The 13,105-nt window shown below is 47.3% G+C and overlaps 1 protein-coding gene across 1 annotated transcript; it reads left to right on the top strand.

Annotated features, from left to right (window-relative positions):
• The first annotated feature begins 11,264 nt into the window (after positions 1-11,264).
• On the top strand, positions 11,265-12,712 carry LOC123451069. Its single transcript, XM_045128081.1, has 2 exons — positions 11,265-11,617; positions 12,449-12,712. The coding sequence occupies exons 1-2, from the start codon at positions 11,299-11,301 to the stop codon at positions 12,658-12,660; spliced, it is 531 nt and encodes a 176-aa protein (XP_044984016.1). The 5' UTR covers positions 11,265-11,298; the 3' UTR covers positions 12,661-12,712.
• Positions 12,713-13,105: the final 393 nt, after the last annotated feature.

The following is a 13,105-nucleotide window of genomic DNA, read 5'->3' as shown; positions in this document are numbered from 1 at the left end:
GCTGCTGCGGGAGCGGGAGGGTCACCTAGCGGCGCATTAAGGACATAAGCCTTTTTAGCTGCTTCAAGGATGAGCTTCAGGTTGCGAACCCAGTCCGCATAGTTGCTACCATCATCTTTCAGCTTGTTTTTCTCTAGGAATGCGTTGAAGTTGAGGTTGACGTTGGACATCTACAATATTTATAAAGACAACTTTTAGACTAAGTTCATGACAATTAAGTTCATTTAATCAAATTAAGTATGAACTCCCACTTAAATCGACATCCCTCTAGTCATCTAAGTGATACATGATCCATGTTGACTAACCCGTGTCCGATCATCACGTGAGACGGACTAGTCACCATGGTGAGCAACTTCATGCTGATCGTATTCAACCATACGACTCATGTTCGACCTTTCGGTCTCTTGTATTCGAGGTCATGTCTGTACATGCTAAGCTCGTCGAGTCAACCTAAGTGTTTTGCGTGTGTAAATCTGGCTTACACCTGTTGTATGCGAACGTTAGAATCTATCACACCCGATCATCACGTGGTGCTTCGAGACAACGAACCTTCGCAACGGTGCACACTTAGGGGAATACGTTCTCGAAATTTTAGGAGGGATCATCTTATTATGCTACCGTCGTTTTAAGCAATAAGATGTAAAACATGATAAACATCACAATGCAATCATATAGTGACATGATATGGCCATTATCATCTTTGCTCATTCGATCTCCATCTTCAGGCATCGCATGATCATCATCGTCACCGGCGTGACACCATGATCTCCATCATCATGATCTCCATCATCATGTCTCCGTGAAGTCGTCACGCCAACTACTACTATCACTACTACTATGGCTAACCGTTAGCAATGAAGTAAAAGTAGCAAGCACATGGCGTTGCATCTCATATAATAAATTAAGACAACTCCTATGGCTCCTGCCGGTTGTCATACTCATCGACATGCAAGTCGTGAAACCTATTACAATAACATGATCATCTCATACATCATACATGCAACATCACAACTTTGGCCATATCACATCACATGTCAAACCCTGCAAAAACAAGTTAGACGTCCTCTAATTGTTGTTGCAAGTTTTACGTGGCTGATTTGGGTTTCTAGCAAGAACGCCTTCTTACCTACGTGACAGCCACAACGATGATATGCCAAAGCTATTTACCCTTCATAAGGACCCTTTTCATCAAATCCAATCCGACTAGAGTAGGAGAGACAGACACCCGCTAGCCACCTTTATGCACGATGTGCATGTTTGTCGGTGGAACCAGTCTCACGTAAGCGTACGTGTAAGGTCGGTCCGGGCCGCTTCATCCCACAATACCGCCGGAAAAGAATAAGTCTAGTAACGGCAAGCAAATTGACAAACCATCGCCCACAACTTTTGTGTTCTACTCGTGCATGGAATCTACGCATAGAAAACCTGGCTCTGATGCCACTGTTGGGAAACGTAGCATAAATTCAAAATTTTCCTACGCATGTTCAGATCTTCCTATGGAGAGACCAGCAACGAGAGAGGGGTAAGAGCATCTTCGTACCTTTGAAGATCGCTAAGCGGAAGCGTTTGCTAGAACGCGGTTGATGGAGTCGTACTCGCGGTGATTCAGATCTAGTGCCGAACAACGGCACCTCCGCGTTCAACACACGTGCAGCCCGGTGACGTTTCCCGCACCTTGATCCAGCAAGGAGGAGGGAGAGGTTGGGGAAGAAGTCCAGCAACACGACGGCGTGGTGTCGGTGGAGAGACGAGGTCTCCCGGCAGGGCTTCGCCAAGCGTCTGCAGAGAGGAGGAGGGAGAAGTGCAGGGCTGCGCCGAGGGAGAGGGAAAACTGTGTCCTCCAAAGGCCAAAAGTGCCCACTATATATAGGGAAAGGGGAGAGGGGGTGCCACCCCTAGGGTTCCCACCCTAGGGGGTGCGGCAGCCTTCCCAGATGGGGTTTGTGGCGGCCAGATGGGGAGGAGGGGGTGGCGCACCCCTCTGGTGGGCCTAAGGCCCACCTAAGTTAGGGTTCCCCCCTTCTTTTTCTTTCCCCTGCGCCATGGGCTGAGTGGGGAGGCGCACCAGCCCAACTAGGGGCTGGTTCCCACCCCCACTTAGCCCATCTTACCTCTTGGGGTCGCAGCCCCCCTTCGGTGGTCCCCCGGGACCACCTCCGGTGGTCCCGGTGGTCCCGGTACGTTACCGGTGATGCCCGAAACACTTCCGGTGTCCGAAACCATCCGTCCTATATATCAATCTTTACCTCCGGACCATTCCGGAGCTCCTCGTGACGTCCTGGATCTCATCCGGGACTCCGAACAACTTTCGGTAATCTCGTATAACAATTCCCTATAACCCTAGCGTCATCGAACCTTAAGTGTGTAGACCCTACGGGTTCGGGAGACAGGCAGACATGACCGAGACACCTCTCTGGCCAATAACCATCAGCGGGGTCTGGATACCCATGGTGGCTCCCACTAGCTCCACGATGATCTCATCGGATGAACCACGATGTCAAGGATTCAATCAATCCCGTATACGATTCCCTTTGTCTGTCGGTATAGAACTTGCCCGAGATTCGATCGTCGGTATACCTATACCTTGTTCAATCTCGTTACCGGTAAGTCTCTTTACTCGTTCCGTAGCACGTCATCGTGTGACTAACTCCTTAGTCACATTGAGCTCATGATGATGTTCTACCGAGTGGGCCCAGAGATACCTCTCCGTCACATGAAGTGACAAATCCCGATCTCGATTCGTGCCAACCCAACAGCCACTTTCGGAGGTACCCGTAGTGCACCTTTATAGTCACCCAGTTACGTTGTGACGTTTGATACACCCAAAGCACTCCTACGGTATCCGGGAGTTGCACAATCTCACGGTCGAAGGAAAAGATACTTGACATTAGAAAAGCATTAGCATACGAACAACACGATCTAGTGCTAGGCTTAGGATTGGGTCTTGTCCACCACATCATTCTCCCAATGATGTGATCCCGTTATCAATGACATCCAATGTCCATGATCAGGAAACCATGATCATCTATTGACTAACGAGCTAGCTAACTAGAGGCTTGCTAGGGACACATTGTGATCTATTCATTCACACATGTATTACTGTTTCCTGTTAATACAATTATAGCATGAACGATAGACGATTATCATGAACAAGGAAATATGATAATAACCATTTTATTATTGCCTCTAGGGCATGTTTAATTGGATACATTGTTTGTATTGCCTCATCTCATGAAACTTTTCCTACTTAAGAACAAACTACTCCCTCCGTTCCTAAATATAAGATCTTTTAAAGATTACACTATGAACTACATACGGATGTACACAGACATATTTTAGAGTGAAGATTTATACATTTTGCTTCGTATATAGTTTATTAATGAAATCTCTAAAAGGTCTTATATTTAGGAACGGAGGGAGTACATGTCATAGATTTTGTCCAGCAGTTCCGTTAAAAAACTGGTCGTGGGTGTTCTTTAGTGCCAATTCTCCCAAAAAAACACACACTCCGTTCAAGGGACCATCTCCCACGTACCAATTTCTCGCCTTCCACCAAATTGGTTTTCACCGTATATGCGTAACAAACACGCGTAGTCGATAGATACATATTCACCATTAATTAAACTACTATCGTTAGAAAATCTAAAATAAATTCATGAAAAGAAAGGAGCACCGATATCAAAATATAGGACTTGAACCGCGGTGTGATGTTCGCCTTGTTACACCGCAACCAACATAAACATTTGTGCTACGTTCAGTTTGCTACCATTTCTCCACTAAGTCATGCATTGCATCACTACGCGTGTAAACGCCTAAACAGCGGGTGATTTCTCGTGCTTAATTCTAGCTTTTACACCGAGCAAGGCCATGCTAGCGGGCGGGCACGATTTAAAATGTGCTAGTATTGCCTTACCTACGGCTGAAAACAAGTGTAAAGAAATTGCTTATGCACATCAAAATCATTTAGTCTTTGCAGCTCAATGCTTAATAAAACGTAAAATTCACTTCTTTTGAAAACGAAACCACCAAAACTCGTCTTACTTGCATTCCGCTGGACTTTTATTTTACAGGTACACATAAGGCCGTCCTTGGATTCAATGAAATCTTACAGATGTAAATAATTACAACTGTATATTACCAGTGTCCAGTAATATACAACCGGTAATATTTTTAGTTTGTAAAATTTCATGTGTGGGCAGTTTTCTAAAATCCGATGCCTTTCTGTGCTTTCCATTGACTATCTCCTCGAAGAGGCAAATGGAGCACGAAGACGAAGACGTTGCGAGCATCCTCCGCCGCCGACGACCTCCTCGCGGCCCTCTCCTCCCCGAGCTCCCGCGCCGGCCTCCTCTCCTGCTTCGTCGCGTACCTCCAACCCTTCTGCCCCACCTGTCCGCCGCAAACCCTGCCCAAGCTACCGCCAAAGAGGGCGACCAAGCAGACCAATCAAGCCAAGCAGACGCAGCTGTCGACGACGCCCCCGACGCAGCCGTCATCCGCCCCCTTGCGAAACGCTTCGACCCGTTCCTCTGTCGCGTGCTCCAGCTCCTCATGCCGCTCCTCCGTCCGAACCCTAGCGGCACGACGGGCCTCGACGTGAGGGGCGTCGTTTTATATGCGTGGCTTCCGTTGGTCCGTAAGTTTACTTACGGACGTAAACGGAAAACCGGTAGGTGAAAATCGGACGTAAAAATAACACGAAGATGCAAGCACGCAATCGTAAAACGAAATAGGCCCTGTATTTTACACCCGGATTCACTGCAAATACGACGAACCAAGCGCGGCCTGAAGATGGAAAATGCGAGCATGTGATTGGCCGAACTACTCCATGTGAGCAGTGCTCCCTCCGTCTCCTGCAGCCAGCCGCGCCACCCCATCGGACGCCCAGCGTTGCCCGCAGGAAATCCTGGACGGCCACCACGCGGTGGACCCCACGCTGCCACTCCGAACGAACGCTCACCCTTCCCTCCCCGCCGGCCCGTGACGCCTCGCCGTGCCTCCTCCCTCCGGGCTCCGGCCCCCCGCGGCCGAGAACCGAGGCGAGCCGACGCTCGGCCGTACCAGTGTACTATACTGTACTACTCCTGTACCCCCTCCTGCCCCCGCTGCCCGTGACGCGACACCTGCATTTGCTCGGCCCTGCGCCGCTGACGCGACATCACCTCTCGCCTCGGCCGCGGCACCGGGCCGGGAGTCCGGCTGGCTTTGACCGCGCGGCGGGCCGGCCACGTCGGATCCTACGGCCTACGGCCGCCCGGCCTTAACTCGCGGCGGGGCCCCCAGCCCGGGCTATTAAAACCTGGGGTTAATGCGCCTGACCTGCCATGTCCAGTCGGCGTCGAGCGGCCGGACGCCGAGCGACACAACACGACGCCGGTAGAGCTGCAGCAGCAGCAGCAGCAGCTCTGCTTTGGCCCCGGTTTCCGGCTGTCGCCGGCTCGCCGCCACGTCCCGTGCAGTTCCGTTTCCAGGGCTGCCGGTGCTGGTAGCCCTGCCCTACTATGCATGCTCACTCACTTCACTATGGAGTGGAGTGGAGTGGAGTGATGGCGTTCCCCGTTCGGCACGGCGTAAATGAATGGAGCGCTGCCGACGTCCGTGAGGAAAGCGGAGAGCGTAGCCTGACCTGAGTTTAATGGAACGGAGGCTCGGGTCGCATGCATGAGCCAGGTCTAGCTACACTGATCATACATATAGGCCCAGCTCGGGCTCGTGTGACTGGTGAGTGACACCGACACATGCACGGCGCGACGGAGAGTGCTTTTGAAAAAAAAATTGACTTGAGCACGCAACAGCACTATCGATCTCAATTCTTCAGGAGCGCGGCGCTCCCGGCAGCGATGTCAGCGTGCGTGCTTGCATGCATGCATGCGTGCATGCAGCCGAGCGCTCTTTGTTTTCGCTTCTCGTTTCCCCGGTCTACACGTCTGTCGGCTCGCCAAGAAATCAATTCAAAGACATTTGTCGGCCCGAGTTTTCTGTAGGCCTTGCGGCCCGCGAATCAATCCACGCTAATATTGTAGGAGTATGCGAGAAAAGAGGTAAAGCGATGAGGATAACGTTGAACCGTGGCGTGGGACGATCATAGGTTCACGTGTCCGAAGATGAAAAGAGTACTGTTGAAACCCGTTGAAACCAGCGACCCTGTGACAGTACGGGCCTTTTTGTTTCTAGCCACACTTTGCCATAACTTAAGGCCATGTTTGTTTCAGAAGTCCCGAGTCTTTTTTTAGTCCCAACTTAAAAATCCCTAGTCCTTACCCGTTTGTTTCCAGGGACTAAATAGGGACTAGAGGTCATCTAGAGGTCATCTAATGACATGCAAAAAGACCATGTTATCCTTAATAATGTAGTAGTAGTTATTAAATGACATGCTAAAAGTATGGGCATTATTGGAAAATGTCTCAAAAAGACCCTCCCACGGGGGCTTCTCCAAATAGTCCCAAATACCTCCGTTTAGTCCCTAAAAGTCCCTCATGTTTGTTTCACATGGGGCTTTTTGGGACTTTTTAAGTCCCTACACCAAAAAATACGTGGAAACAAACACCCCCTTAGGGCTTGTTCGGTTAATCCCAACAAGCAGAGGATTGGAGAGGATTGGAGGGGATTGAGGTGGAATTTGACTTGTAGGGGATTTAATCCCTTCCAATCCCCTCCAAACCCCTTCAATTTTTAAAAAACCGAACAAGGCCTTAGGCAAGTTTGATCAAGTTAGGTGGGTGTTTGGTTTTAGCACACCTAAGGCAAGCATTTTTAATGAGTACTAAACCCCACATGTCATAGACACAAAAATGTGGCAAGATTCCTTTAGGCAGGCCAATATGTGGCTAACAATTTAAACAACTCAAATAAGACAAGTGTGGCAAGTATGGCAAAAATAATGTGGTAAGATATGGCAAAGATAGTCACAATCCAAACAGCCCGTACATACGTAGTATCTAAGAGCATCTCCAATGGTTGTAAGATAGTTGTTGGTAATTTTGACACATAGCATTTTTGATGATGTGTCATGCAATGAATGAGGAAAGAGGGCAAAATTGTATGTAAATTAACCAACACCGTTGCACAAGCTCTAATGTAGATTGACAGAGCACCTTATTTATTACCTCACATTTTATTGGACAAACTAGATACAATTCATTGAAGTCGTTGTATGTTAAGGTGTTAACTGATGACATGACATATTTTACCAACGAGCTAACCAACAAACTGTTGGAGATGCCCTAACCACGCATCAAATATCTCGTTTTTTAAGTCTTCTCTACACGTGCATAAGACGAGTTGGGTGGAGCTGGAAATGATTGCGCGGTGGCTTTGTGAATTCTGGACCACAAAATTACGCACATACTCCTCGGTCAAGAGTTGATTTTAGGCATGCGGCAATGTATCATTTTTTAACACGTTATCATAAAATCATTAATAATTTAAAAGACAATTGTATTAATAATGAAAGAAACGTAGATAGTAACATAGATGTCAGCTAAATTAAAAATATGATGTAACAACTAATTAATAAGAAAGAAAATTTGAGTGACTTAACGCATATCAAGATGAGTTTATGAGTTAATAAATGAAAGGCGTAATGTTACTATCTCCGTCACGGTTTAGAAGTCACGGTTAAATTTACGTTTATTTTTATAATAGACAAGGTTCAAGGCGCATTGCATTTACTCCTAACATCTAATTAGTACTGCATGCGTAGTATGAATGCTATTTTTAACAAATTTCACAACCAATCAATAACCACCTAGGTTCTAAAGAATTCTCATGCACACCTTCTAAACCGTGATGGAGAGAGTACTAATCTCATGTTACTATCCATTGTGGATATAGTATCTTAGACTAGTAATACTAGCAAAAGTGCCCGTGCGTTGCAACGGGAAAAAATACCACATACTTTTAATTTACAAAAGGTGATCTATAATTTGAGTATTTGTAGCTACGACCCAAACAAAGATGATCTTAGCCTACAAAAAGTAGTTCAAGATTTCACAGGTCTTCTATTATAACACGGTTTGCATGTAGATTTAATAGTACAAAGAAATGGTCAAGTTATCTTCAATTTCGTTCCTAATCCTGATTTTGCTAAGATGTTCATCTACAATCCAAATTAGTACCGGTATGAAAGAAAGGCAGATAATGCATTATTGATTAAGATTTCATCCTAGATAATATTTCTAAAATTGTTAAGAGGTAAAATAACAAAATATTCAGATTCTACATATTTTTTACTCAAAATCCATATATAACATGTCAAATTTGAAGTTCCGGTTTAGAAGATATGAGTATTTAAAAATGTATTTAATATGTATTACGGGTTTAATGTCAAAAACATCAAGGAGTTTACCATAAAATAGCATGACGGACTAAGATGCATACCGAAGATGCATCGGCCGGATCATTGGTGGTCGTGCCCGGACTTGCATCAATGGTCTTCTTTTGTTTCTTCACAGAAGTTTCAAGTTCTCTTGTCTGCCATTTTGGATACTTCGAAAACTCTATGTAGCAATGCATCAATGTGAAAGGCCTCTTTTTTGTAGGATCCATTTCCTTGAACATAATGTGTGCATCGTTTGTCTGCACATATAAATATATGGTTAAAATATGCACAACACATATAGAACATTGCACATCACATATTGGCGCATACCTTTTCTTCTATAGTCCTTCCACTTTCTTGCCTATTTAAAATCTGCTGAAGGCAACCACAAAATTTAGAGGTCTCTCTGTTAATGAATGTGTAACGGCAATTGATTGCATTATCATTTCGCTCCGGCCATGATGATTCCTTCTGTCTGTTGTAGTACTGTGAAATTCTAGCCCAATAAGTATCTCGGTTTTGATCTGCCCCAACAATATCCAAACTTGTATTTGCCCATGCTGCTATGAGAACCTTGACCTCATCACTAGACCAATTTTTTCCTTCGTTGGATTTTCCTTTCCGTGTTATTGCAGAACGATGCTGAATTGATGGAGTTGCCTGCTCTCCAATTGAACTATCTCGTTGTGTTTGTGTGTAACCAAAATCAATGATGTTCAAGAAGGTTTGGTCATCATTCATCTGCAAGCAATTGACAAATACAAATACAAATTTTAGACAGCTATTTTAGACAGCAATGAACAACAACAATGGACAGCAATGGACATCAAATTGTGCTTCGCTCTCATAATTTAGACAGCAATGAACATCTGCAGCGAAGCACAGTATCAGCAGCTGCAACAATGGACAACAATGGACATCATCTCGCCGCACAGCCCGCCCCGCACAGCGCGCCGCCGCCTCCCGTAGCGCCGCCCCGCACCCCGCAGCGCCGCCCCGCACCCTGCCGCCCGCAGCGCCGCCCAGCACCCCGCTGCCCGCAGCGCACCCCGCCCCGCGCCCCGCACGCCGCCCCGCACCCCGCCCGCGCCGCATCCCGCACCCCGCCCCGCGGCGCCGCTCGCACCCCGCCCCGCATAGCGCCACCCGCACCCCGCCCGCATGCCAGATCTAGCGATTTACCTTGCGAGACGTTGGGACGACGCGAGCTCCACGAGCGTGGCTGGCTCGTGTTTACTTCCACGCCTCCTACCGTCGTGGATGGGCGTGCATGGTGTACAAGTCGTTTACTCGTATTACACGAGCCGCTCGGGGATAAAATATTGTTGGGATGTTATATAGAGGATCCACTAAAGATGCTCTAAGAAGAAGACGTACCCGGGTGCAATTAACAGCCCTATCTGTAACACGCGAGCGCGCGGCGACCTCGGGGTCCGTGGGAGCGCGGCGCTCCCGGCAACGATGTGAGCGTCCATGCATGCATGCAGCCGAGCCCTCTTGATTTTTCACTTCTCGTTCCCCCGGTCTCGACGTTTGTCGGCTCGCCAAGAAATCAAACAGATTTGTCAGCTTATGTTTTCTGCAGTCCTTGTGGCCCGCGAACCGAAGCTAATCCGGTATTGTATGGAAGAAAAAGGCCAAGCGATGAGGATAACGGTTCACGTATCCAAAGATGAAAAGAGTATGCTGAAACCCGTTGAAACCAGCGACACAGTGGTCCTGTTTGAATATTCTAACTTAGCTGAAGCTTAGAGTTTCTTTTTAGCTCATGACTAACACTGTATTAACTTTAACGAAAAAGTGTTTGGATGATACAGTTAGATTTACAATAAATTTATTTGGTGAAGAGAGAAAAATATATTTTTATGGATCCATGAGAACTAGCTATAATTAGCATCTTTTGGCTAGCGAGATTGAACGAAAAGTATTTTTTAATGGGTCTCATAAAAACTATCTCCAATTACTAGCATCTTTTAGGTGATATAGTTTTTTTGGTATGGGTTAGATACAACTAGCTTTAATTTAATTCTCTTGTTTGAAAATTTTAGACTATTTAAGCTCTAATTAGCTTAAATTAACTGTAACCATGGATCCAAACAGGACATGTGACATACATATCTAACCACGCACCATAGATCTCGTTTTATTAAGTCTTGTTTACACGTGCATAAGACGTGTTGGGTGGAGCTGGAAATGATTGCGCGGTGCCTTTGTGGACCAAATAATTGCACACAGTGGACATCAACCTCGGTCAAGAGTTGATTTTCATAGTAGCATTTGCGCTGTCGGGACGTGAATCTCGAGTGCTTTGCCCGGGAGATCTTTGAATACTCATGACCGTAGGTTCCGACGTACACAAGTGCGCGTAATAATTTACCGATCTGAGAGCAAAATCCACGTTCGCCGCCTTGCATATTCCGGCCAAAACCCAGCTCAGCCCTCTCCAAAAACTCACCGTCTACGTGCAACCTGTGTCCCATTCGCCTTGCGATGCACACGTTCTTTACTTCTTTTCGTCCGTCCGTGGCGTGCCGACCGCTTTCCCTCCGAGCCCGGACAAGAACAGAACATCAAAGGCGCTTTACACACACACACACACACACACACGCACACACACACACAGAACCATCCTGCTGTGAATGACAGATCGCATTCGCCGACCGGGAAACACGCGTGCAAAACCGTTTTCCGACTCGGAAAAGCTCGAGAAAGGAAGAAAGGAAGAAACGAAGCCGAGAAAGAGACCGCCCGAGTGCTATAGATGGAAGCAAATCCCCGCACCAACCCCCGCGAAAAAGGCCGTCAAACGAGCGGCCCTTTCACACGCACGGCGACCGGCGACGGCTGGCGCGCGCGCGCACGTCGCCGTCGGTCGTCACGCCGCCGGGGCCATGCACGTCGCCGTCGGTCGTCACGTCGGCCATGCGCGTCGCCGTCTCCCGGCTTGACCCGAGCTTGCCAGCGTGGGCTGGCCATGCATGACAGCCCGCCGGCGCCGGCGACAAAACCGCCGGTCGCATTCAGAGCGCCCGACTTCTTCACGGCTGGGTCGTCGCGTTGCGTGTTCGTGCCCGCGGGCTTTTCTGATCGGGCGCGGCCGGAAGGCGCGGGCGCCGTCCATGGCGTGGAATTTCAAAATTTTCGGTGGCGGCCGGCGTCAGGCGGCGGGTGATGGTGAGAGTTGCATGCTGGATGGATCTGCAGAGGGCTTGGATCTGACTGCGTCGCACGGCCATCTGTACTCTGTGGCCGTTGTTTTCCTTTCGATGATCCATTTTCTAGCCACTTCGTGTGCAGGTAAGCGGCAAACCTCCACTTGGTTCTTGCGGCCATCGAGTCATCATTGGTTGACACACACAACAATTTTCCTGGAAATACTACTTTCTTTATTAAAATATATTTATATATATTCGTATATAGTTCTTTAATAAACTTTAAAAAACTTATATCTAAAAAAAGAAAAGGTAATAGTACGAGATGAGCTTTCGCAACAAACCTATCGCGATTAGCACTCTGCAACATGTGCCTTGTTGCAGTTTTCCCTAACTTTTTTTTTCTACGACTCCATCGTCATCAATTTAGAGTTGCTGCTAAGCAATGTTTCACTGTCACAGGGCCCGAACGTGATGTCTTGGCATCTGAATGCCTCGGGAAATTTTTCGGGCAAATCATTATATCTTTCTCTTTTTTCGGGACCCGACTCAGATAGCAACACATGGCCCATGGAAGGTCGTATCCCGCTGAAGATTAAGGTGTTTCTGTTGCAATTGTTTCGCAGCAGATTACCGACCTCAGTCAACGTGGCTAAGCGCCACGGTCCAACGGTTGGGCCTTGCGCGTTGTGTGGGGGCATCCGAGGACGCTAAGCATGCATTTTTCAACTGCCACTTGGCTCGCTTTGCGTGGAGTGCGGTTCGAGCGGTGACTGGGGTTGACTGGAATCCTAGGTCGAGTGGGGAGCTCCTACATTACATGGGAGGGGCTCAAAGCCAGTACAAGGATGTACTTTGGAGTAGTGTGGGGGCACTTATTTGGGCTTTATGGCATATTTGTAATAAGCTTACCATATAGGGGGGTTTCCCCTCACATCCTGCTAATGTTATCTTGAGATGCAACCTCTTCTTGCAGCAGTGGAGTCTGTTGGCGAGATGAAAGGATTCCGAGTTGATGCAGCTAGCCCGATCACGATTCAAGGAAGTCTATGCGTTGGCAAGGAAGCCCGCGGCCGTTGCCTATGGAAGGCGACGTCTTTTTTGGTGTCGAGCATGTGTGCCCTTGGGGCTCTTGTTCTGTTTGATATTCCTATGTTAGTACTCAGCCTATGTTGGAGGCTTTATTAATTTAAAGTCGGACGCTTCTCACGACTTCGTTCTAAAAGAGCATTTCCCAAAAGTTCACGATTTCGTTGTTTTTCATCTAACTGAGAATTAGTTGTGTCTCAATCATGCATGTGACCATTTGATCGAAGCACACAATCATGGAGGGTGGCTGAAACTGGAACGTGCAAGTATTTTTATGAACATCAAGCTTTATTCATCATTCAAAATTCATAGAAATACAAATAATATATCAGGTAAAAATGATAGCCAAACATGGAGCCCGATGGAAAGAGAAGCCATAGCTTCAGTCAAACCATGTTCCTCTCCGTTATTATCTATTTTCTCATGGCAGAAAGATACCTCCCTGAATGAACTTCGCCGGAGATCGGTCTCTCGAAGACTAGTAGCATGTCGACATGGAGCCGAACTCTTGATATTCGTGACGACCTTCCAACAATCTAAAGAT

This window comes from Hordeum vulgare, chromosome 4H (assembly GCF_904849725.1).
Source record: "Hordeum vulgare subsp. vulgare chromosome 4H, MorexV3_pseudomolecules_assembly, whole genome shotgun sequence".
Taxonomy (NCBI): Eukaryota; Viridiplantae; Streptophyta; class Magnoliopsida; order Poales; family Poaceae; genus Hordeum; species Hordeum vulgare.
The sequence above is the reverse complement of the archived record's forward strand: the minus strand, read 5'-3'. Positions and strand labels throughout refer to the sequence as shown.

What these genes read in the sequence shown, in the direction of transcription:
- LOC123451069 (XM_045128081.1), top strand. Translation starts at nt 11,299, where the DNA reads ATGACAGCCCGCCGGCGCCGGCGACAAAACCGCCGGTCGCATTCAGAG. An exon ending in TCTAGCCACTTCGTGTGCAG is followed by an intron (nt 11,618 to 12,448) that starts GTAAGCGGCAAA and finishes CTCTTCTTGCAG; the next exon opens with CAGTGGAGTCTGTTGGCGAG.